At 41.7% G+C, this 26,141-nt stretch overlaps 1 protein-coding gene across 5 annotated transcripts in view; it reads right to left on the bottom strand.

The window, feature by feature from the left end:
• Nucleotides 1-26,141, bottom strand: part of TBCD (tubulin folding cofactor D) — a 213,888-nt gene that overhangs the window by 180,493 nt on the left and 7,254 nt on the right. For all 5 annotated transcript variants that reach the window (XM_061616465.1, XM_061616464.1, XM_061616466.1 and 2 more), the window contains exons 3-8: nucleotides 25,921-25,971; nucleotides 24,690-24,787; nucleotides 21,036-21,137; nucleotides 19,936-20,082; nucleotides 18,670-18,725; nucleotides 16,612-16,744 (exon numbers count right to left, since the gene is read on the bottom strand). In XM_061616465.1, the coding sequence (XP_061472449.1) occupies nucleotides 16,612-16,744; nucleotides 18,670-18,725; nucleotides 19,936-20,082; nucleotides 21,036-21,137; nucleotides 24,690-24,787; nucleotides 25,921-25,971 (587 nt within the window). The remainder of the gene's footprint in view (nucleotides 1-16,611; nucleotides 16,745-18,669; nucleotides 18,726-19,935; nucleotides 20,083-21,035; nucleotides 21,138-24,689; nucleotides 24,788-25,920; nucleotides 25,972-26,141) is intronic.

Below are 26,141 nucleotides of genomic sequence, written 5' to 3'. Positions count from 1 at the left end.
GCCTGAGTGGCTTTGCAAGCCTTTCTGATGTATCTTCCCCACTTAAAAAAAGATGGAGGAAACAATACAATATGTTTATTTGCAAAGCAGCATTCAGACAACAGATACTGACAACTGTATTTCCAGATTGGAAATCACCATAAAAGAGACTTAAAAGAAGAAAAAGCTACTGTGTGACATGATCCAAGTGTTCAAGATACCAAGGAGAATACTTGTATTTTCTTAGCATTTTGACTACTCTAACTTGGGTTTTATACTCTGCTGCTTAGGAGCAAGATACAAACTGAACCTATAATATATTTTTAAACATTGTTGTGATTTAAGTAATTTATCAATCTTCCCGTTTTAGCCAGTAAACCTGACATCAAATGCAAGTCTCATCACTGCGAGGCTATGACACACACTAGCAAATGTCCACCCAAACTGCACCTTTCTAGCTACTCCCAATGCGATTACACAAGATGCATTAACTCAGAAACAAAATAATAATCATGGCTGCTATCTGGAACTTCAAACTGGTGGCAAGTATAATTTGTTTAACATTGTAAATATCTTCTTGGAGCTGGAGACAACTGTAATTTTAAACTTCTGCAAAGTTGAAATCAACTAGGGCCACATCTTGAGTCTTTAGACAATAAACGTAAAGCATTTAAGCTCAAGTACTGAGGCAAGTGATCGCCACACATTTTTTGCATGCAACATCTAAACACTAAGTCACTATAGGTCTGGCTCAACAGGACACAAAAATGAGCTTTGTTGCAGCTATGGAGACAGCATTTCACAATGAAAGCTACAACTTTTCAAGTCAGTGTTGCAGTCTGACTGATAATCTTTTTTTAAATTCAGCGAAAGTATGGGCTGGATCATGCCCAGAGTTTCTTAAACTAAAAGAGAAATGACTAAAGCAACCCAAAGAATATCCCTATGAGATAATTCATTTTTACCCATTCATTTAAACATTCAGCCTGACTCCAGACTGAGTACTTTATTTCAGCTTTGTGTTTTGTCACTCCAGTAGGTAGGAAGCCTTCCAGATAAATATGGCCAGGAGTTAAAATTAAAGGAACATAGCCCAACCTTAGAAATATTTCCTCCTATGCAAGAGCTATTTACAGGCTTAAGTAATTTCAGCTACAGTGTATATGCAACAAAATACCCCGAGGCTATGCACCTGCTTTGTTTTAGGTTTTAATGAACAGCATTTCATGATGTTAAATGTAGCATTAATGAACACTACATTACAATGTATAGAGAACACTCTGAGGATTAGGATTGGGTTGATTTTTAAATAAAATGTATGCTAGTATCAGAGGACATTTAAAAGACCTTGATTCTTCCCTGTTAACAATGTTAAAAAAAACTGCCTATATTTGTGGCAGAAGGAAGTTTTTTCCAAATCTGGACTGCTGCAGAGAGATGTGCAATATTAAATATGCAATTTGATCTGTTTCAGGGCTACCTTTCAAAACCTCTGTTGACCCTTTGGAGGGCTATTTATGTTATAAACACTGTTGAGCAATCACCAGATTGGCAATAGGGATTTAACGTGCCACAGAAATCCATGAAAAGAGGTTAAACATGGCTGCATTAAAGATGTTATCACAGAAGAGGCTGGATCTCTCCAATTCAGAATACTTTTGCGGCTGTGATTGTACATAAACAAAAGGCCTTGAATGACTCTAAATCATTGTCAAGACTATCTCCCAAGGATAAGTTCCATATTCCCTTGCTTAAGGTGGCAATATGTATATATGGGCCTCAAGGCCAGAAATAAAGCCCTTTAGGACCTCCCAGTGTGGCCCACAACATTTATGCCACATGAACTGAATCAATTGTAGGGCTATGAATCAGATGCTTAAGTATCAGCTTAACATGACCCTACCCGGTGTAGCACAGTAGATCAGAATAGAAGTATAACCTTTTCCCATTACAGGTCTACCCAATCACTGAGATCTTCAACTAAGGACAAACCATGTGTCCCTCTAGCATCTGATGTGCACTTGGAGCAGACATGGGTCTTTTCTGTAGTCAGGCCTAGACTCTGGACTTCCTACTAAGGAGGCCCACCTTGCTCCTCTTCAATGGTCTTCTGCTGCAGTGTAAAAACCTTTCTTTTTCACAGGCATTTGGTTTTGGAGACGCTATTTTTACTTTCTTCCCGAATGTTTTAGTGACTCACCTGTATTTTTAGAGCTGTGGTTTCTCTGGTGGAAATTTTCATTTTTTAATTTTGTGTAATATCTGTGTTTTATCTACTTCTTACTGAATTTACCTGGGTTTTTGAATTGCCATTTATTTTATTGATTTGAAATTACATCAGCTGCCTTGGACATCTTGTGAAAAGATGGGTTTTAGATACAGGTGTTTTCAATAAATTCAACAGTAGTAAACACTGGTGGATCTCACGTTTCTACATCAAACATTATGATGTGGCCATTAGAATTCAGTCCTCCAACTTATTTAAGTTTATCATCCCTGCTAGAACAATACACTCCTCACTTTATTTCACATTATTAAAAATGCAAACTATGCACCTAAATTATTTCCCTTCCTTCATGTCTTTTAATTTCCATTTCATGTAACTGTAGAAAGGAGGTTGGGGGGCAAGCGGGATAGTAGCTCTCAGCCTTATAACGCCTGGACCAACTATTCCTTTATAAAGAAATACAAACAAGTTACAGAGTAAAAACAGAACAGGACATTCGCAGATTTGCTTGCACAACCCTATGCAGGTTTATTCAAGTTGCATCCCACCAAGTGCAAGGAGACTTGGAACTCATTTTATAACATAGAGATAGGAAGCATTTTCATGTTGTCTCTCTCTTGAAGCAACAAAAGGTATGCGAGGTCTGAACTGAAGAAATCTATTTCCAATTAGGAAGCCAACAATATGTTTGCCGTGTCTCATCTTCAGAAACTTTAAAAGTTCACAGCATCATGCTGAAAACAGGGGGAGGTGTCTATTATATGCCTTGGGCATTCCTAAGTTACACTACGTTCCTTCCATATTAATGGGAACACGTAATATGTGCCAAACTAACCAGCCTGTTGAGAGGAATGTAGCTCCCTCTCCTTTAAATAATTACACCACCTACAAATTAGACAAAACCATTGGCGTATCCTAGTGATAGAAGTGTCAGATCTGGTTTTGTCGCTTTTGAAATAACATGGTGCAAGGTATAAACAAGAACTAGTTTCTTAGTAATCAGGGAAAAACCTGACACACCTCCTAATTGTCTGCATAACCCACTTAGGCCTTTCCTTTGTAAGATGTAAGAATCAGCATTACCTCTGGGAGATCTTCCCCAAGCTATACAAATCATCACTATTTAAGATGGCATGACTGCTTGGCAGCAGGTACATCTTGCTACCAAACAGATTAAAATCTGCAGTTACCCTCTGGCTCTAATAAGCTATGAGCAATGGACTTTGCCCAACCTTAAGGGAAGATTGAAAACAGCACAGTAAATTGCTCTTCAGCACCCCTCAGAGGTCAGACAGGCAATTCACTGTCTTTAGGCTCATTTGCCCACCTCACATTACTACAAGTATAAGAAATAAGCAAATATCATTTTGGGACTGATTTCAAATGGTAATTCCATGAGTCAAAAAGAAGAAATTAATATGCAACTTAGGACAAGGATCATATAATCCACAGAAGCATGCAACTACAAATGCACTTAGGCTCACTATTATTAGAATCCTGAGGCTCTCCGTTTTTATTTTCCTTTTTTTTAAAAAAGAGCATCCTATCCTCATGATTTTTTAATATATAAATTTAAAATCACTAGGGGCCTTGCCCCAGCTCACTTTGTGCACCATCCCACACACACCCACACACACCCTCTCAAACACACACATGCAAAACACCCCCTGCCCTGGGTGCCCCCAAACATATGCACACACACACACAGCCCAGGCACCCCCAAAAACACACAGGCAACTTCCAAAAGCCCCCCCCAGCCAACTTCCAAAACAGCCCCTCAGTTTAGGCCACTGCCCTGCCTCCCACATTGTTGTCAATGCCACCCACTCATCCACTCACAACACTTGCCCACCTGCCCCCAAACCCTGCCCACCTACTCACTTGTCTGCGCTGATACTACTCACCATCTGCTTGCCAACCTGGAAGCTGATTCACTCACTCGCCTGCCTGCCATCCTTGCTTCCCTCACTCCCTCGTCTCCACTGCCTGCCATCCTGCCACCATGCCTCACCCCCACGCGTGATGGTTTACAAAAATATAATATAGTAGAATGGTGGTTATGTTTAAGAGGTGTAGAACCTGAGAGTGGTGGGGAGGTAAAATCCCAAATACATAGCCTAACAAACTGAGACCAGGGAACAAAAGGAAGTTTATGAAGAGACCTTTTGCATTCCCTCCTCCCCCATGTAGTCCCCTGCACCACGTGAGAAGCTCATCCAGAGGGTTGGGAGAGCCTCATGAACAGCATGGGATGGTCCATGAGGTGCTGCTAGGAAACGGGGTGGGGGATTGGCCAAAGTCAAGCAAAGTACATTGTGCAAGCAGAAGTCCATTGCCATGAAATACCTTCACCCAATTTTGATCAGTTTCCCCTCTAAAAATCTCCTTTGGTGAAATTCCTTCCATTCACAATTCTCAGGATGCAAGCCATTGTTTTGTCATTAATATTTGCTTGATGCAATTTAGGAGAAAAAGGTAGTTCAGCTGAATAGCACATGCTTTCCTACAAGGCCCAGGTTTAATCCTTAGCTTCTCTACGTAGGGCTGGACAAAACCCTTGCCGAAACCTCAGAGAGTCAGTGCTAGTCAGAGTGGCCAGATCAATGGTATGACATGGAATAAGACAACTTTCTATACACCCAATTTAAATGAATATACAAATCAGAAACTTAACAATTCACAGAACTTTTGAGTGAACTAAAATTAAGCCCAAACTGAAAAGCTATAAATAGGATTAAATCCAAACTGGAATTGAACCTTTGAAACGGCCTGGTGATAAAGAGGGGGGAAATCACGCACTTCTTGTCCCTCCCTTCCAAGAAGAAAGAAACAGAGGGAAGAAGGGAAGGAGCCTAAAAACCACATCTAAGTGACTGACATGTTAGCTAATTATGTGCAAGGGTAGGCAGCAAAACTTCACAACAACCTGTCTTAAAAGCTAGGTTAAAGGCTCTTTAAAATTATACACTTCAAATATAGGGACAGGGGCAACACTTAGAGCTACACTTCTGTTTTTGTGCCTCTGAGACTAAAGAACTGCATAGCAGGGCTATCTCTAACCTCAGGCACAATCTAACAGAGCACAGGTATTACCAAACAATACTTAAGAGCATGGACAGCTCTCAGAGAAATGCCCGTTTCCTAGACACAAACAAAAATAGTTCTTAAGGTATTCCTTTTCACTAACTTGCTGGCTATGAGACTTTATTTCAAAGTCATTACTCACATTTGTATACTCTATCTCTTATAAAAGAAATTAAGCACAACTTAGTAAGTTTCTATGCCCTAGGCTACTTCAAGATGAGGACATCGTTGTCACGCAAAAACTTGGTGTGCTACGCCCTGCAGGGCTAACAAATAAGTTGCTGGTTACATAGGGGCAGATTTAAAAGCAAACCTGCCAACCTGGAGAGTTTATATTATAGAGTTCTCAAACAAGTATTTCAGTTATAGACAAAAGGTAAGGTTTTCACCACCAACTCTATGTCAATGATATTTTAATTTATTCGTAAGTATACATGCACAGACACCAGTCTCAGGGCCAAATTACACCCTACATTAAATGCATCTTTGCATCTAATGTGCCTTAAAATGCAAATTAAGTCAAAGGGGGGGGCTGAAATCTAATGGGATCAAAGGCATGGAGAAGGAATTTAACCCTTTCTTTCCCTGCTACAATCCTAAGCAAGATAACTCTTCTGAGGCTACAGATGAACCCTTCCATAAGCGCTAATGCTCCACCCATGATGCAATTTGCATTTTTAAAAACCTGCACATCAAGGCACATTTTGTATTTTAGCTAGTTTGGCCATCATACCTTCAACTAAAGGGTTCCCACTTGCAAAACTTTGTCTCAGACTCATCCCAGCCCAGAAATAAAATCATCTAGGTTCTCATGAGCCATTTTTCCTAGCATCTATCAGTGTCACATGAGAGTCAGTGTGGTGTAGTGGTTAAGGTGTTGGACTACGACCTGGGAGACCAGAGTTTGAATGCCCACATAGCCATGAAGCTCACTGGGTGACCTTGGGCCAGTCACTGCCTCTCAGCCTCATGAAAACCCTATTCATAGGGTCGCCATAATTCAGAATCGACTTGAAGGCAGTACATTTACATTTTTTATCAGTGTCATGATGACAACCAACCCCAGCTCTCAGAACACACAGCTCTGTCCCAAGCAGCCATGAATCACTGACACAGGCACTTAACATACATATCTTCCATCAACAGAAGTATACATTCAACAGCCAATGCTGCCTTTCAATTACAATACAGACATGCCATATTTCAAACCTGTATCTGAAAGAAATCAAGTAATGTTACCTGTTGGCAATTCATCATTTCACAACAGGTGCACTATCAACAGGTGCAGAAAAACAAGCCCATAAGTGGAATCAAGTTGTGCAATATGCAATGCATGTTTCTACAAGAACTATGTCAGTGTTAACCACCGTGCATTAAATTATGAATTAAATGGTAGCATGCCTGTTTGCTCAGACAATTCAGGAAGGAACATTTTAAAACTCAGAAACTGTTCAGGTGCTACTTTTCTCCCCATTCTTCCCTTTCCTGCCAAACCTCAACACATATCCAAACTGGAAGTGGGTTTTAAGGTTGCATGCACAACCCAAACCACTTCACCAAGTGGAACATATGTTCAGCAGCTAACGCTGCCTTTTAGTTACAATACTAAATTACCACAATACTGTTTTTATTTAAATGTATGGTCCTGGTTCCAGGAGGTAGAGCCATCTTTTCCAGAGGCTTCTACATCACAAAGTTTGCAGAACAAGTTGCACCACTCAAACAAATGCGGAATCTCCGCATGTAGCCATTATGTTATATGCGTTGTGAGGTGTCAGGGGTTGAACTCACAAACACAGGATCCATGTCCACATTCACAAATGTAGATAGGTGAAAGAAATAGCGAATAGGCTCTAAGAATCTACATTTTTTCCATCAAGGGTAAACTACTTTGACATAAAATTGCCAAAATAACTTGGCTATTAGATCTGCTCAAATGATGTATTTGGCTATCACGTATTACACAAGGCTAAATCCTGCTACAAAGCCTGCTTCCATTTTGGTACACCATTCCAACATGTGCTCTATTTCATCATCTTCTTCAACGTATGTCAAAATGATTGTCCTACTTCAAAAGGATAGGGGGAGTTGTATTCAGAAACGTGGAACAACAGCTGTAAATAGTATCCCTGAACCAAATAGCATGTTGTTCAAATCTTACCTCAGACAAACACTGATTATTGTCAGCCCATCACACTGTCTACTCTTTTCACCTCGGGTAGAGGTTTTTCTCCAGACCTGATATTTTGGGTTGTCTTAGCTAGAGATACTGAATGTGGACTGACAGGATAATCTTACACAAGCCACACTCCCTCAGGCCTTGCTCTCTCAGCCTCAGAAACTACTTACTACCAACAAGTAAGATGCCGATGAAATTTGACAGACGGGTTAGTGGAAGGTGTTTGGTATTTAAGGTAGGGACAAGGGGTTCTAGCGATTTCTCCATCAGACCTTGCATGTTATCACCATCCTTGATCCAGTCCTGTTTTCTCCTCTCTTCCTAGAAAGGCCAGGATTGGAGTGCTCTATGATGCAGTTGAGAAGAGAAAATCACTGCAAAATTGGCAGTGCATGTTTTCTATACTCTTCTCAGATGTAACAGGGCTGGTACCATATCCCAGTGTGTCAAGAAGATCAAAAGCATAAAAAGCTAAGGAAAGGCAAAACCGCATAGCTCCCCTCCCAAACATCTCATCCATTTCCATCACACCCGAGCATGACAAAACCAAAAATATTGGGGCATGCCAAAAGTGGAAGAACTAGATTATTATCCTACTTGGATAGACTAATTGTTCTAGGGAGGGACTTTTATTCGAAAGAAACCCGGTAAGCTAAACAGTGTCTGCAATGAGCAGATAAAGTAATGTAAATTCTACAATATGCAAATACAATATGAGCAAATATCAGATTTAATAGTTGTATAAACTTCATTCAATGTTCATAACACTAACAGTTGTTCATTTCCTTTTCTAAAATATTCACCAACTCTGCAATACCATTTGCATGTGACTTTTAACTTCACCTTTCATCAAAAAAGGAGAAGAGCCACTGAAGACATTGGATAACTAATATCAGTCCCCTGAATATGTGGCGGCAATCCTATACACGCTTACCTGGGAGCAAATCCCATTGAATTTAATTAGACTTACTTCTGGGTAGACATGCATAGGATTGTGTAGCAAGTAGTCAGTCTATCAACAATAGAGAGAAATAATGAAGAGGGCAACCAAATCAATAAAGTTGCTCAATATTTATGCCACTCCTGCAAAATGAACAAAAATCCATACATACAGTCAGGCTTATGGTTCCTGGTTTCAAGAAAATTACAACTCACTCTAGTTTTGATTCAACTTGTTAGGTTTTCACCTGTTTCGTCTAACACACACTAATAGCAGATGGAATAAAAACCACACTGACAAAGGAATTATGGTGAACATTATGCATCCCACATGTTTCATCATGCACAAGCAACAATGATAAGCCTTCGTCCAGCAGATGAGGAAGACTTTTAACCCTTAAAACATGCAAACCTGTAATCTGGCATATTTCCCTTTCCTCTTGCTTAAAACAAGAATAAAGAACTGCATATATAAGCCTTTTTTACTACTAATAGCAAAATCCCTGTGAAGTTTCACTAGTTTTACAAAGTATTACACTATAGCGTAACTAAGAAATAAAACCTGTACATGTTTTTACAGATGAAGGGAAAGAACTATTCATACAGAAGTGGTTATTAGGACTATATCCAACTAAATCATACTCAGATTAGACTCACTGAAATCAATGGATTCAACTAAGTCCATTGATTTCAGTGAGTCTACTCTGTGTATGACCAAGCTGGATATAAACCTTAGTGCCTACCACTGATTCTACTAGACAAAATAATTGGACTGTAATCTCTGTTATTATTTGGGGGCAGGGGGCAACTGCCCCTCACACAAAGGTGGAGAACCTACTCAACCTCTGTTCAAGTAATGTCCATGAATACAGCCATTTATCTTCTTCAGTAAAGCTGTCATTAATTTCTATGCAGAAAAGAAAAGCATTGCATATTGAGGGTATTGGTTTTAATAATGAACAGGAGGGGGTGATGGGCAGAGGAAGAACTTTTCACCCACACATCATCTTTCTCTATATTGCTGGGTTCATTTGACAAAATTTGACGGGCCTAATGCTAGTATATATAATACCTAGATCAGATGTCAGATTGAGATCCTGGTTTAGAAGCAGCAGCTAAAACCAGCTTCCTAATTCAGATGTCAAGGAAAATCATAGTTCAACAAACCAGGATAGATGTACCAAAGTTGAGTGCATGAGAGCAGGAGGAAAAGAGGGGCAAATGTGGGCACATGGACAAAATGGCTTGTTCTCAGGCCAATAAGCCATGGTAAGACCAAGGCCTGACATCTGTACCAGGCTTTAGAGCTCCACGAGTTAGAGGGAGCCCCAGCTGACGAAGCGTCAAGGCCCCAGCTGATAAAGTGTCAAGGCGAGTTAAGCAGCAGAGCGAAAAGAGGGTAAGTAGCTCCCATTTATTTCATTCTTTAATTGAATTAAAACAGCTCAGAGCAATAAGTAATAAGGGCAGCCTAAGGTCACCCTGAGCTAGGAGCCAAATCCTGAAAGAACCTATATCTTAGGAGACAGATCCTAGGAGAAGCCTATAGAAAGCTAGTTTTCAACACCACCCTAGCAGGAAAGCTTCAGGGGACACTGTAAACAAGGCTCAATTCCAGTCGGAGAGAAGGGGAAAAAGGAAACTCCACCAATACATACAGGGAGTCAGCTCAGTCTTTGCTAAAAAGGGCAGCCTTAGCCTTCCTTAAACACAACCACAGGCTCTGTTTCCCTAGGTTAAAGAAAGGTCAGGCTGTTCTAGGTGGGAAAACAACAAACAAACAAAAGTCCTTAAACAGCCCCGCCCCTCGCTAAGGAAGGAAGCCTGCCTTCCTGCCTTCAAAGGAAGGAAGCCTGAGATAATCCTGAGTTAAGCCCCAGCTGACAGTTAAGCCATCAGCCTCAATTAACACATCATTGGCTGGCAGCAGTAGCTGGGAGGAACCAGCCACACACATAAATTCAGAGCACCCTAGCGAGGGAGCCTGTTCCACGAGCTAGAGGGAGCCCCAGCTGACGGAGCGTCAAGGCGAGTTAAGCAGCAGAGCGAGTTTGGCAGCAGGGCAAGGAGGCCAGGGCCCCCCACTCTGCCCATCTGTTCCCTGACCTCAACTAAACCGCAGTCCCCAACCCATCGACGTAATAAACCTTAAACAAAACTTTGCAGGTAAGAAGCCAGCAGGGGTGTGGGGGCTTTCCAGTGTTTTGCACTGCCTGCAGCATGTACGACTATCTGCCTGTTGGACAGCAGTCGTGGGTGTGCTCTCGGTGCAATGAGCTCCTGGCTCTCTGGGAACGACTTCATTTCCTTGAGGCCAAGGTGGGTGACCTGGAAAAGCTGAGAGAGGCAGAGAGGTGTGTGGAGGAGGCCTTCAGGGACGTTATAGCTGTGTCCCACTCCAAGGATGATAGCTCTTCTGCTATCATTATTATTATTATTATCTTTATTTATACCCCGCCATTTTTCCAAAACTGGAACTCATGGCGGCTTCCAGATAAAAAATACATATAATTAAAAACATACAGTCTACATTAAAATAAGATTAAACTATTTCCAATATTAAAACCATACACACATATCGCTAAAAAAGTTCAAACTAGTTTAAAAATGATATAATAGACATTAGCAATGCAGCATCCTTCAATTCCAAAGGCTTGTTGGAATAGGAAGGTCTTTGCTTGTCGGCGGAAGGACTGCAAAGAGGGGGTCATTCTTACCTCCCTAGGAAGGGAATTCCAAAGCCTAGGGGCAGCCACCGGGAAGGCCCTTTCACGCGTCCCCACTAGTCATACTTGAGAAGATGTGGGTATTGAGAGAAGGGCCTCTCCTGAGGATCTCAGGGCCCGGGCAGGCTCATACAGGGAGATACGGTCTGATAAATAGCCTGGACCTAAGCCGTATAGGGCTTTATAGGTCAACACCAGCACTTTGAATTGTGTCCGGAAACAGACTGGCAACCGGTGGAGCTTTTTTAACAGGGGGGTAGTACGGTCCCTGTAACCAGCCCCAGTTAGCATTCTGGCTGCAGCACGTTGTACCAACTGAAGTTTCCGAACAGTCTTCAGAGGCAGACCCACGTACAGCGCGTTACAGTAATCTAAATGGGATGTAACTAAGGCATGTGTCACCGTGGTCAGATCAGACAGCTCAAGGAACGGGCGCAGTTGGCGCACTAATCTTAATTGTGCAAAAGCACTCCTGGCCACTGCAGAAACCTGGGATTTAACGCTGAGACCAGGAGCACACCCAAACTGCGAACCTGTGTCTTCAGGGGGAGTGTAACATGGTTGCTGGCCAGCTCCAGGCGCTCTTGGATGAAACCGATTATCTAAACCCATTTCAATCGGGTTTCAGGCCTGGTTTCGGCACTGAGAGCCTTGGTCGCCCTGTATGATGACCTATGTCGGGAGAGGGACGGAGAGAGTGTAACTCTGTTGATTCTCCTTGATCTCTCAGCGGCTTTTGATACCATCGACCATGGTATCCTTCTGGAGAGGCTCGCAGAGTTGGGAGTTGGTGGTACACCGTGGCAGTGGTTCCGCTCCTACCTGGCGGGTCGTCTCCAGAAGGTAGTGCTTGGGGAACATTGCTCGACACCGTGGGCTCTCCAATGTGGAGTCCTGCAGGGGTCGGTTCTGTCTCCCATGCTTTTTAACATCTACATGAAGCCGCTGGGTGCGGTCATCAGGAGATTTGGAGTGCGTTGCCATCAGTATGCTGATGACACGCAGCTCTACTTCTCCTTTTCATCTTCCTCAGGTGAGGCTGTCAATGTGCTGAACCGTTGCCTGGCCGCGATAATGGACTGGATGAGAGCTAACAAACTGAGGCTCAATCCAGACAACACTGAGATGCTGTTGGTGCGGGGTTTCTCTGATCAGATGGTGGATATATACCCTGTCCTGGACGGGGTTACACTCCCCCTAAAGGAGCGGGTTCGTAGTCTGGGAGTTTTTTTAGATTCTTCCCTGTAGCCTCAGTGGCACGGAATGCGTTCTACCACCTTCGGTTGGTAGCCCAGCTACGTCCCTATCTGTACATGCTCTGGTAACCTCGCGACTGGATTACTGCAATGCGCTCTACGTAGGGCTGCCTTTGAAGACAGTTCGGAAGCTACAGCTTGTGCAAAACGCGGCGGCCAGATTGATAACGAGGACCAAACGGTCCGAACATATAACACCTATTCTGGCTCACCTGCACTGGCTTCCAATTTGCTTCCGGGCCAGATTCAAAGTGCTGGTTTTGACCTATAAAGCCTTATACGGCACAGGACCACAATATCTGTTGGAACGCCTCTCCCAATACGAACCTGCCCGTACACTGCGTTCTACATCGAAGGCCCTCCTCCAAGTTCCGACCCATAGAGAAGCTCGGAGGGTGGTAACAAGAACTAGGGCCTTCTCAGTGGTGGCCCCCGAACTGTGGAACAGTCTCCCCGATGAGGTGCGCTTGGCGCCGACATTGTTATCCTTTAGGCGCCAAGTTAAAACCTTCCTCTTTTCCAAGGCTTTTTAATCTAACTTAATTCAGTTTTAAAATGTATCGTAATTGTTTTTAGCTTTTTGTATTTTTTGTATTTTGTTATATGTTATTATTGGATTTTATTGTATATATTTGTACTGCTTTGTTGTACACTGCCCAGAGAGCTATGCTAGTGGGGCGGTATAAAAATGCAACAAATAAATAAATTAATTAATAATAATGATGTTCTCAGGGAAGGAGAGCATCCAGCCCAGGAAGAGGGAAACGATCCCTTAGAAGGGACCCATTCCTTGGGGGATGAGCAGCTATCCTCTCATGCCGAGGATATATCTCCAGGGAGTGGAGGGATCCTTGTAGTGGGTGATTCGATCATTAGGAACATAGACAGTGGGGTGTGTGATGGGCATGCAGACCGCAAGGTGATTTGCCTGCCTGGTGCGAAGGTTGCGGATACTGCCTGTCGTTTAGATAGTTTGGTAGACAGTGCTGGGGAGGAGTCAGTGGTCGTGGTGCATATTGGCACCAACGACATGGGGAAATGCAGCCGTGAGGTCCTGGAAGCAAAATTTAGGTTGCTAGGTAGGATGCTGAAAGCCAGGACCTCCAAGGTGGCTTTCTCTGAAATGCTACCGGTTCCACGCGCAGGACTAGCCAGACAGGCACAGCTTTGCAGTCTCAATGCGTGGATGAGACGATGGTGTCGGGTGGAAGGGTTTGGATTTGTTAGGCACTGGGGAACATTTTGGGACAAGCCGGGCCTGTACAAAAGGGACGGGCTCCACTTGAACCAGAATGGAACCAGACTGCTGGCACTTAAAATTAAAAAGGTGGCAGAGCAGCTTTTAAACTGACTGAGGGGGGAAACCTGACAGGAGCTGAGGAAGGTCCGGTTCGGAACGAGCAAAGTCAAGGAAGCTCTTAGAGGCAAAAAGTCTTCCTTCAGAAAATGGAAGTGTTGTAATGGGTTAAAATTAAAAATGTTATAGTAGAATAAAATCAAATAACATTGAATGAAACATATGTTTGCCTCCCTTATGAGAAAGTACGGGAGTCTTTCCTTGGCAACTCAAGGAATATAGAGTCCCTATCAGTCTGGCCTCCATTCAGGCTTGACTCCTTTTGTAACAGAAGTCTTGTCCAAATGAAAACAATAAAAAAGAACACAAACTCTGGCAAAAGAAATGCAAGAAGACAATAAGGGATGCTAAAAAAGAATTTGAGGAGCACATTGCTAAGAACATAAAAACTAACAACAAAAAATTCTATAAATACATTCAAAGCAGGAGACCATCTAGGGAAGCGATTGGACCCTTGGATGATAAGGGAGTCAAAGGTGTACTAAAGAACGATAAGGAGATTGCAGAGAAGCTAAATGAATTCTTTGCATCTGTCTTCACAGTGGAAGATATAGGGCAGATCCCTGAACCTGAACTAACATTTGCAGGAAGGGATTATGAGGAACTGAGACAAATAGTGGTAATGAGAAAGGACGTTCTAGGCTTAATGGACAATATAAAAACTGACAAATCACCGGGCCCGGATAGCATCCACCCAAGAGTTCTCAAAGAACTCAGATGTGAAATTGCTGATCTGCTAACTAAAATATGTAACAGTCCCTCAGGTCCTCCTCCGTGCCTGAGGACTGGAAAGTGGCAAATGTAACGCCAATATTCAAAAAGGGATCCAGAGGGGATCCCGGAAATTACAGGCCAGTTAGCTTAACTTCTGTCCCTGGAAAACTGGTAGAAAGTATTATTAAAGCCAGATTAACTAAGCACATGGAAGAACAAGCTTTACTGAAGCAGACCCAGCATGGCTTCTGCAAGGGAAAGTCCTGTCTCAGTAACCTATTAGAATTCTTTGAGAGTGTCAACAAGCATATAGATAGAGGTGATCCAGTGGACATAGTGTACTTAGACTTTCAAAAAGCGTTTGACAAGGTACCTCACCAAAGACTTCTGAGGAAGCTTAGCAGTCATGGAATAAGAGGAGAGGTCCTCTTGTGGATAAGGAATTGGTTAAGAAGCAGAAAGCAGAGAGTAGGAATAAACGGACAGTTCTCCCAATGGAGGGCTGTAGAAAGTGGAGTCCCTCAAGGATCGGTATTGGGACCTGTACTTTTCAACTTGTTCATTAATGACCTAGAATTAGGAGTGAGCAGTGAAGTGGCCAAGTTTGCTGACGACACTAAATTGTTCAGGGTTGTTACAACAAAAAGGGATTGCGAAGAGCTCCAAAAAGACCTCTCCAAACTGAGTGAATGGGCGGAAAAATGGCAAATGCAATTCAATATAAACAAGTGTAAAATTATGCATATTGGAGCAAAAAATCTGAATTTCACATATATGCTCATGGGGTCTGAACTGGCGGTGACCGACCAGGAGAGAGACCTCGGGGTTGTAGTGGACAGCACAATGAAAATGAAAATGTCGACCCAGTGTGCGGCAGCTGTGAAAAAGGCAAATTCCATGCTAGCGATAATTAGGAAAGTTATTGAAAATAAAACAGCCGATATCATCATGCCGTTGTATAAATCTATGGTGCGGCCGCATTTGGAATACTGTGTACAGTTCTGGTTGCCTCATCTCAAAAAGGATATTATGGAGTTGGAAAAGGTTCAGAAGAGGGCAACCAGAATGATCAAGGGGATAGAGCGACTCCCTTACGAGGAAACGTTGCAGCATTTGGGGCTTTTTAGTTTAGAGAAAAGGCGGGTCAGAGGAGACATGATAGAAGTGTATAAAATTATGCATGGCATTGAGAAAGTGGATAGAGAAAAGTTCTTCTCCCTCTCTCATAATACTAGAACTTGGGGACATTCAAAGAAGCTGAATGTTGGAAGATTCAGGACAGACAAAAGGAAGTACTTCTTTACTCAGCGCATAGTCAAACTATGGAATTTGCTCCCACAAGATGCAGTAATGGTCACCAGCTTGGATGGCTTTAAAAGAAGATTAGACAAATTCATGGAGGACAGGGCTATCAATGGCTACTAGCTATGATGGCTGTGCTGTGCCACCCTAGTTGGAGGCAGCATGCTTCTGAAAACCAGTTGCCGGAAGCCTCAGGAGGGGAGAGTGTTCTTGCACTCGGGTCCTGCTTGCGGGCTTCCCCCAGGCACCTGGTTGGCCACTGTGAGAACAGGATGCTGGACTAGATGGGCCACTGGCCTGATACAGCAGGCTCTTCTTATGTTCTTAAGAATGTTTGTCTTAGCTGATCTACGGTAATCAAATTCGTATCACTCACAACCAAACCAGTAAGTAATAACATCCCAAATATGTTCAAGTAAAACTAGTTAAATCAATTCATTTTCAGTAGCAAATCGTGTGTCCTTCACCTCCGCACGTCATAATGGTAAAATTGACGACGGCAAGTATTCTTCTGGGTGTGATGCATTTAATACTGAGCTGCAGTATCGTTAATACTCACATAGAGAGGGCTTTGGCAGCTGCAACTTCTCCTGCCACACTGCTGTCAAGATGAAAAAACCTGTGTCTGCTAAAATCCACCATGCTATGCAACTATTAATAGCAGGGGAATTTTGTTACATACTGTATCTGGCAGCCATATATTGTTCCTAAAGCTATACTTATAATAAATGTCTCCAAAGCTTAAGGGATGGGAATGTAATTGAATGCCAGCTACTTAGTTTCTGCCAGCAACAGCATTTAAAAGAAAAATAATTGGGATTATCTTTGAAAGTAATAGCATTGTTTACCAGGGCTTGAAGCATGCCATCCATTACAATAGTCCCCTCAATAGTCTGAAAGGAGGATTTAGATAATGTTGAAAGGGTCCAGTCCAGGAAGTCTGCCATTTTTTTTTGTTTGACATCAGGGCGGGTAATAAACCTGTCGTAGAAAAAACACTGCACGTTACCTATTCAGGGCAATTCAGTTATTAACTCATTTTTCTTGTTAGACAAACTAGTTTTTGTTCCTAAAGGCAGTTGTCCAATGGATGCTTTCCAACATATTTTGGTTGGTAACATTCCAATTGTCAGCTCTCTAACCCTGTTTTTTTTCTAAAGAACACAACTCAGAAATTTACACTGTCACAGTTTACATCCAAATTGCTTTTAAAAAAATTAGATTTTTGTTTTAAATTTCTGTATGTTTTTTAATTCTGTTATAAATAACCTAAAGACCACTTGGTATTAACAAATGAAATAAATAATAAAAATAAAAATTGTGGTGGGACACTTTATATACGTAAAAGAAATAATGTTCTGCATATCTTGCTCTCCTGCTATCTGAAAAGGTGGTAGCAAATCAAGGGCAGAGGGACTAGTCTCTCTTCACTCAAGAAATTTGCTGATAACCAGAAGCATAGAAGGCAGCAGAATAATCACAGGAACAAAAGACAACTTCCATTGTTCTTCCAAGGTACCATTAGCAGAAAACCACAGTACTACATCTGCCCCCTCTTATAAGGAAGGGGTATGTTCTCCACTAGTTTGTCACCAAAGAGTAAAAAGAGAGAATGTTTATTCCATATGAAGATTTTATCTTTTTTTAAAAAATTAACTTGCACAATTGTCAAAAGGTTCACCTGTCACTACCTTCAGTACTTTAGACCCATCAACTTGTCAAGTCAGTTTGCTTGGAATTCCCATGACTTCCACTTGAGGTCACTAGAAACCTACATTTACTTTTACTAGACTACTTTGTGGCCAGTTGTTGGTGTGTTATGTGCCTTCAAGTCGATTATGACTTATGGCAACCCTATGAATCAGTGACCTCCAATAGCATTTGTTAAAAACCACCCTGTTCAGATCTTGTAAGTTCAGGTCTGTGGCTTCCTTTATGGAATCAATTAATCTCTTGTTTGGTCTTCCTCTTTTTCTATTCCTTTCTCTTTTTCATATAATGCATTTTGTGTGCAGCCTCAAGAGCCATTTGCTGTAAGAGATGTTCCATAATCACATTCTTATAACATAGCCCATGACAATATTGTTACTTGTCAACTTCCAACCAATTTTGTCACTATAAAACTAGCATATAACATTGTCAAAAGGATACTTTTTTGCCAGTTTTCCCCAAGTCTATTTGACAAGACATGGAGATCTAATCACAGAATTCACTGGGAGGTTCAGCACAAATGCTGGGCCAGTGTCTAAAAATCATGGAAGGCACTCAGTTATGCTTGCAACCATTAAGCTTTCATTTCACTTCTCAACTGCTGCATCATTTCATAAGATTGTACTGTGAAAAAGAAAGGAGTCTCATAAGGTTGGCATTTATAGCAGAAATCCACCCTTAATATTTTCTACTATCACTTTCATCTGGAAAGGGAAAAGAATGAAGCAATTTCCAATAGCCTGATTTAGATGCATAATTTATACACACAAATTGTAAATTTGGGTGGATAATGGCAAATTGGACTGGAATTAAAACAAGGCCACTGAGAAACAAAAGCAAAGTATCGGTATGGTTGATGCTCAGGTGAACAAAACATTTTAAAAAAATAACCCAAAAAGGGGGACACACACAAAAAAACAGTCCACTGTGAACACTTTAATGGTCTCAGATGCCACAGAAGTCACTTGGAAAAGGCAAATGGAAAGTTAGGAGAGGAGTAATTAATTGGCCTGCTGGAGCTCCTTACAGCTTATTGTATCATAGATGACAGCATGGCTAGCTGTCACCAAGAACAGGATCCCTTCTGTCAGGATACACTGCAACATTTTGTTGCAGGTCTCACTAAATGGTTACCTTAATTGGTAACAGGTTTCAGAAATATATACTTTTGGTCAATATCAGCATAAATTACTTACTTTGAGACCAAGACTGCAGCTGCATCTCGAGCTTTGTCACTTACAGTCAAGTAGAACTAAAAAGAAAAACAAAACTGAGTAGGGAATTTTGCAACATTAAAACCTAGTGTACACAATGCTAGTATGTATTCTTCACCTAGGAATTTCTGCAAGTCACGATAGAAACAAACCACAGAAGGGGGTATCCAAGTATGTACTTCATACAGTTAGTTCACTTAACATTTATATGACGTGCAAAAGAAGCACGAACACTAAGGGCTCCTATAGACTATGTTGTTCTTCTGGGTTTTTTTGCTGGTATATTCTGCAGCATGTCATTGACATCGTAATAAGGCACTAGTGATGGATTTATACTCGTCCATACACACGTCATTCCACTTTATTAGTTGTTCTGTGACGCTTCTCCAATGTTATTGAATCATTACTGTCTGGAGGGGAACTCTTGCTCTACACCACAACAAAAGCAAGACAAAACAAACTGGAACATTCGTGACATAAAAAGGTACAGGATTTCAGCAGAAAGTTAGGGGACATGCACACATTAGAAACAAAACAGCATGTCCATCCCAAAACATATTGAAAGTGGGATCTCCCCAGTACCGTCAAGGGAACAAATCATCATCAATGCAAATAAAAGGTACTTCTGAATGAAGAGGCCCTAAAGTAGACCAAGCTACAAAACAACAACCAATGTTAACCTGCTCTATGTTATCAACATTTTTCTAACCCCTGAACTGACAGCAGGTAGCTAACTGAAGTGTCAGATTTTCTTAATCCAAATGCTAGAGCTATACAGAAGTCAAATGGATGCCATCTCATCTTTACAGCAATCACAGGGAAGGTAATGGAGAACAAATTAACAGAATTCAAGTTTACAGATGCACCAACTACACATTTTCTTAATACAATGACATTATGAGAAATTTATAACAGCTATTTCATCTGTTTGAAGTAGAAAGAGAATTTTATCATATTTTTATTGTTTTCATTTGCTATTTTACATTTCCCACCTTGTTTTGCCTTTAAGATCTTTTGATAAGGGTTATTATTTTACCATTTGACAAATGAGATACTCAAATTAAGAAGTAGTGACTTGGCAAAACATACAAGTTCAGGCTAAAATATGCCTTTAAACGAGATCTTCAGGTCCAAGCCCAAGACTAAATCAAGTGTCCCACAATGACCCTTAATGATTGTAAGGGTTATATAGTAAGGCACATTCAACTTTCACACTCACACAACTGCTTTAGATCTAGCAATACTCACTTTTGCCACTGTGAGGATGCGATCCATTATTGGCACTCGAGGGCAGCCTTCTAAGGAAGATATATTTCCATCTAGCCGTGCCAAATCAAACGGGATCAAGCACGTGACAGACAACCACAACAAGAGCATGTAACGAGTCTCCCAGGTCTAGAAAATGCAGGCAAAAAATTACCTTTATCACAAAAATACAAGTTATAAAATAGCATAGTCCATGCTCCCAGGAAACCAGCAATATACATATGCAAAAATACATAGCAAATGAAAGGATATAAACATACATTTAAATGAAACAAGGTTCAAGTAGGATACTTGATTCAGCCACAAGCCTAAGCCCTAACTTCACGAATTCTACCAAATGCGTTCATAATTCCTGAAGACATGTGCAAGCATATTATAGGAATTTCATTATTCAGAAAAAGCCCATGAATGAAAAACTCCAGAAGTGGCTCTGCCTTCCCATGTCTGTTTACCAAGGTAACTGCTTGTAATTTTCAAACTGCAATTCTCTGGAACTTCAGAAATCAGTGTGAATTGTGAGAATTCAACTGTCTCTTTAGAGTACAGGATAAGCAGCAGCGTATCAGATATATGACCATAGTGTTTAAAAATAGTGTGTGAAAATACATTTATGAATGTATGAAGCTGCCTTTTACTGAATCAAACCACTGATTCCTCTAGCTCAGTGTAAACCACACTGACTGGCACTGACTCCTCAGGGTTTCAGACAGGGTTCCTTCTGAGCCTTACTTTGAGATGTCAGGAATTGAACCTGGGACCCTCTGCATGTAGTGCATGTGCTCTACCACTTGCCACAACTGACTGACATTAAAAATATATTAGGAGACCGCATTGCCAATTTAACATTGGTCAGTATGGAGCACTAAGAAAAATGTACACATGATCAAGTATGTGCTGGATGGGGCCATAGCTCAGTGGTAGATCACATGTGAAAGTTTGTTAATATACAGTATGTTAATATCAGTCAAACAAACATCGTTAAACTGATTAACAATATCATTTCACTATCTGCTCAAGCTTTCATCTATATACAATTCTGCAGCTATAATCTCTTTCAGATGTTCAAAAAACAAGGAACTCACCTCATAGTCTTTTGGATTCTGAGATACAAGCATATCCAAGACAGGTTGTACATCAACTACTTCATGGGGAAATAGGCGCAGGAAAGTTTTATACCCTCTCACCTATAAAAAATAGTTTCCTAATTAAATAATTCATTTCCAACTATTGTAATATAAAAATTGTTTGGAAATATTTTATAAGAAGCAACCTATTATGCAATTGTTTTTCAAAACCTGAAATACCAAATTATTATTATTAAATTTCATTTATACCCCACTTTTCAGCCAAAGGCCCTCAAGGCAGCTTACAAGAAAAATAAACAGGTATAAAAATGCAGTTCTTGTTCACATAAAGTACCCCTAAAACATCTTCTGTGTTTATCTATGGCACACTAGAGCTAGTTCTCAATGAGATGGTAAACTTGTGTCTACACTACACCATTTTAGACTGCAGCTGGGGATTCACAAAATGGAATGCTCTTCCATGAAGAATATTATCATGTCACAGTGAAGGCGACGCTAGAAATATTTTCCCTAACTAACTTCCTATGTAAGCTGCCACCTGCATTTGAAGTGGTGCAGCCCACAGGCTCTATGACAATGACAGTAAGGTAAAAGTGTTGGGATATAACGTAAGGTGAGGGCAGAGACAGCAATTGGTGCCATTTGGCAAAATCCAGCCCCATAATTCAGGCCCCACAGATACAAGAAGAGTGCAGAGTAGCAGCATCTGTGGCAATGGGACTTGGCAACAGACCATTCTGGAAAACAGAAACCGACATCAACAATATTTCCCTTAAAAAGATATACTGCATCAAATCCCAAAGCTGTTTTGTATATTCAGGGGAGTTTAAAAGGCAGTTTGTGAGTTGCTGGAAACTGGGCGCATGCGGAGAGTGAATCAGATGTGCAGAAAGAACACATGTGTATGCATGCTGAATGGAATATGGTCACTCAACTAAGTAGCACAGCCACTCTATTATTATTTAATAGTTATTATTTACTGTAATTCGTTTTTTCCCGTGTTGAGCTTATAGTTATACACGAAGTGGGCCAGAGTCGGCCAGTTGCATCCCGGTCCGATGGGATCGGTTTCAGCCTCTTCCCTCTGAGGAAGTGGACAAGGTGTTCTCTACTATGCGGCCGACCACCTGTCTGCTTGACCCTTGCCCCACATGGCTCATTATGAGTTGTAAAGAGAAACTGAGCGAAGGGATCATGGCAGTGGTGAATGCTTCCTTGGAAGAAGGTGCAATGTCATTAGCCCTCAAGGAGGCGATAATAAAGCCCATTCTGAAAAAGTCCTCCTTGGATCCCCAAGAGTTGAACAACTTTTGCCCAGTTTCTAATTTACCATTCTTGGGCAAGGTGATAGAGCGAGTGGTGGCCAACCAGTTACAGACACACTTGGATGAAACAGATTACTTAGATCCATTCCAATTGGGCTTCAGGACCGGACATGGAACTGAAACAGCCTTGGTCGCTCTGGTGGATGATTTAAGGAGGGTGTTGGATAGGGGAGAATATGCATTCCTCGTCCTCCTGGATCTCTCAGTAGCTTTCGATACCGTCGACCACGGTATCCTTTTGGATTGTCTGGAGGGAATGGGAATAGGGGGCACTGTTTTACGGTGGTTCCGTTCCTATCTCTCAGACAGGCATCAACGGGTAGCACTGGGGGATGAAGTTTCAGACCCTTGGCCTCTCAATTGTGGTGTGCCACAGGGTTCTATCCTCTCCCCCATGCTATTTAACATCTATGTAAAGCCGCCGGGAGCCATCATCAGGAGATTTGGGCTACGGTGTCACCAATACGCGGATGACACCCAGCTCTATCTCTCGTTCAAGTCCTCACCAGAGTTGGCTGTGGATACCATTCCCGAGTGCCTGAGGTCCGTAAGTGAATGGATGGGAGGTAATAGGCTGAAGCTAAACCCTGACAAGACTGAGGTGCTGCTCGTGGGAGACAAGAGAAGGTTAGGAGATATGGACCTGGCGCTTAATGGGGTGAAATTGCCCCTGAAGGACCAGGTCCGCAGCCTCGGGGTCATTCTCGATTCTCAGCTGACCATGGAGGCTCAGGTTTTGGCAGTGAGCCGGGCAGCTTGGTATCAATTACATCTAATACAGAGGCTGCAACCCTACCTTCCTGTCCATCTGCTCCCACGGGTAGTACATGCCCTGGTCTCCTCTCGCTTAGACTACTGTAATGCGCTCTACGTTGGGCTACCCTTGAAAACGGTCCGGAAATTACAGCTGGTACAGAATGCGGCGGCACGTTTGATTAAAAACTGCCGTCGCCGTGACCACATCACTCTGGTGTTGGAAGACCTACACTGGTTACGAGTTGTTTACCAATTCAAGGTGTTGGTTTTAACCTTTAAAGCCCTATACGGTCTCAGCCCAGTTTATCTGAAGGAGCACCTCCAGCATCACCAAATATGCCGCCTGACGAGATCAGCCACTCAAGACCTTCTCTCGGTCCCACCGGTTAAAACAGCTAGGCTGGTGCGGACCAGAGAGAGGGCATTTTCGATTGTGGCCCCCACCCTCTGGAATTCCCTGCCCTATGATCTTCGCCATGCCCCCTCCCTACCAAGCTTCCGCCGAGCCTTGAAAACCTGGCTATTCAGGCAGGCCTACAAGATCCCTGGGGTAGACTAACTTTTATCTTGTTACAGCTGTGGGCGGTTTTAGATTAATTTTAGATTGAAGTTGTTGGTTTATATGTTGCATTTTATATGTTGTATTTAATTCCGATTGTACGTCGCCTAGAGTGGCCGTTGACCCGGCCAGATAGGCGACACAGAAATAAAATTTTATTATTATTATTATAGTTCTTCTCTCATACATATTGTTTATCTCAATCAGGAACTCCTAGTAACTAACAAGGGAGGCATCTTTGGCAACTTAAGCTACATAGCTGTAATCTGAGCTTGGTTAAATGTATGAAATAATATTCAAAGTATCACTTTACCAAGGGTAGAAGGGAAAGCAATCAGTATCTACTTTTCTACTTTTGTTCATCCATAACAAGGCCATGTTCTCAAATCCACAAACCTGTGATTGTTGCAGTACTTGTATAAAGACAGGTAACCATACATGATTCTGTTTGCCTGAACTCCAGAAGTTTGATTACAAAATATTCTGGCTTATTTGTGCTTTATAGCAGTGGCTCGCAATCATTAAGAACTCGCAACATCTAAACTTACTAGATCATTTGTGACCCACCCAACAATGAGGAGCTTTACAGAGAAGTCTGTACCCCTTGAATTAAGTACAGACTCCTCTATAACCAACTATGAAAGTAGAACCTTCAAGCCCAGGATAACTCGAGAGCAGCCTTTCCCAACCAGTGTGCCTCCCGATGTTGTTAGACCACAATTCCCATCTTTCCTGACCATTGGCAATGCTGGCTGAGGCTGATGGGAGTTGTGGTCCAACAACATCTGGAGGCACACTGGTTGGGAAAGGCTGCTCTAGAGTGTTCCACATTTCCAGTGTTTTCTGAACATATCCTGGGGGAGAGGGGGCTGGAGAAGAGCTGATGCAGAAATACAGGTCCCTTTAATTCAGAACAGTTCATGTAATGCTAATGCTTTAGCACAAATCATTTTACATAATTTGAAAGTAATGAATAAATCTCATTACTAACATGTTACAGCTCACTTTTACCTTTGAAATGATGTAAAGAAATTGAAAGGTCATATGAATTAAAGAAGGGGCAGATGCTTCATCCCGGATAATATCTAGCAGTGAATTCAACATCCACTCTAGAGGAAACACAGGCAAAGAGGTTAAAGAGACATTAATCTGCAATTTTATTTCATTATTTTACATGCCTATGTATGAAAAAGCAAAGCTTGAAGGAGTCTAAGGAACATATTTGTAATAATATTAAGCAGCATATACATTGTAACAGGAGAGCTGACAAGGGCTGCTTCACCTTTACCCCAACTCCTCTATTTCAAGGTGATCAAAGTACTAGAACTGCCAGAGACTTGATCTTCAGTTCTTGGCTCAGCCTTATAAATCATCTGCTGGATCACTGCCTCTCTTACTGCAAAGTTACAATTATACAGAAGCAGACTGGCCAACTCACCTTCATACTGGAAACATGGGTGACCATTATCTCACATTCTAACTGCAACTTTCTTTAAATACATTAAAAGGACAAATGCATTTAAAATATCCTTCAGTCCAACCACATCACCTTAAAAACCAAAACAAAATATGGCAACACAATTCTGTCAAATGTAATGTTCAGATTCTATAAGGCTAAAAAAGGGAGAGAAGTTACCAAAGCTCCCAGTAAAAGCAAACATAGTCTTGCCATATTTTGTCATCCCATTTCAGCTCCATTGGTTTTAATATACTAAATTAGGGATGTCCAACTGCCTGCAGATCACTTTCAGATCTGGCTCTGATTTGTCCAGGCTCTCACCACCTGTCCTCTGCTCTGATTTTATATGAGGTGCATCACTTTTTCTTACCTGACAGAAGTTCTTTCATTTCTCAGGGCAGGTGTTAGCAAGATCCAAACAGTAGTTCACCTCACCCCCTTAATCCCATTATGAGTACACTAATATACTTTCATTTTCCAGGAGGGAAACTGGCAAGCTGAGAAAAAACACAACTCTACCCCAATCTGCTTCTCACCTTTGTTTGTTTGTTTATTATTTGATTTATATGCCACCCTTCTTCCCAGCAGGAGCCCAGGGCGGCACCTTTTAGGGACCCCTGTATCAGTTCTGCAAGACTGGATGTGTATAGACTCTTCTTGGCAAAGCTGTAAGAAAGAATCTGCCCCCTCCACATACTTAAAGTTTCTTCAAATGTTGTCCGTGCTGACCAGAAGTCTAACATTCTATCAAAATGTTATATAAGAGAGCACAACAAAGCTTACCTAAATGGTGGTCCAAAAGGTGAGGCTGTTCCTGATATTTGTTCAATATAACTAAAAGATAAAAGTTAGTTACCATCTAATTTTTTATCTGAAATCAGTGTAATGAATCTAAAACTGTTGCTTTAAAAGGAAACAGCATACACATTTCTATACTAGAACCACTGTTTCTTTCTGTTGTAAATAGCATTTTAATAGTTAGACCAAGCAGTAAGGCAGCACAA

This window comes from Rhineura floridana, chromosome 3 (genome assembly GCF_030035675.1).
Source record: "Rhineura floridana isolate rRhiFlo1 chromosome 3, rRhiFlo1.hap2, whole genome shotgun sequence".
Taxonomy (NCBI): Eukaryota; Metazoa; Chordata; class Lepidosauria; order Squamata; family Rhineuridae; genus Rhineura; species Rhineura floridana.
This window is presented reverse-complemented; position numbering and strand designations above follow the sequence as displayed.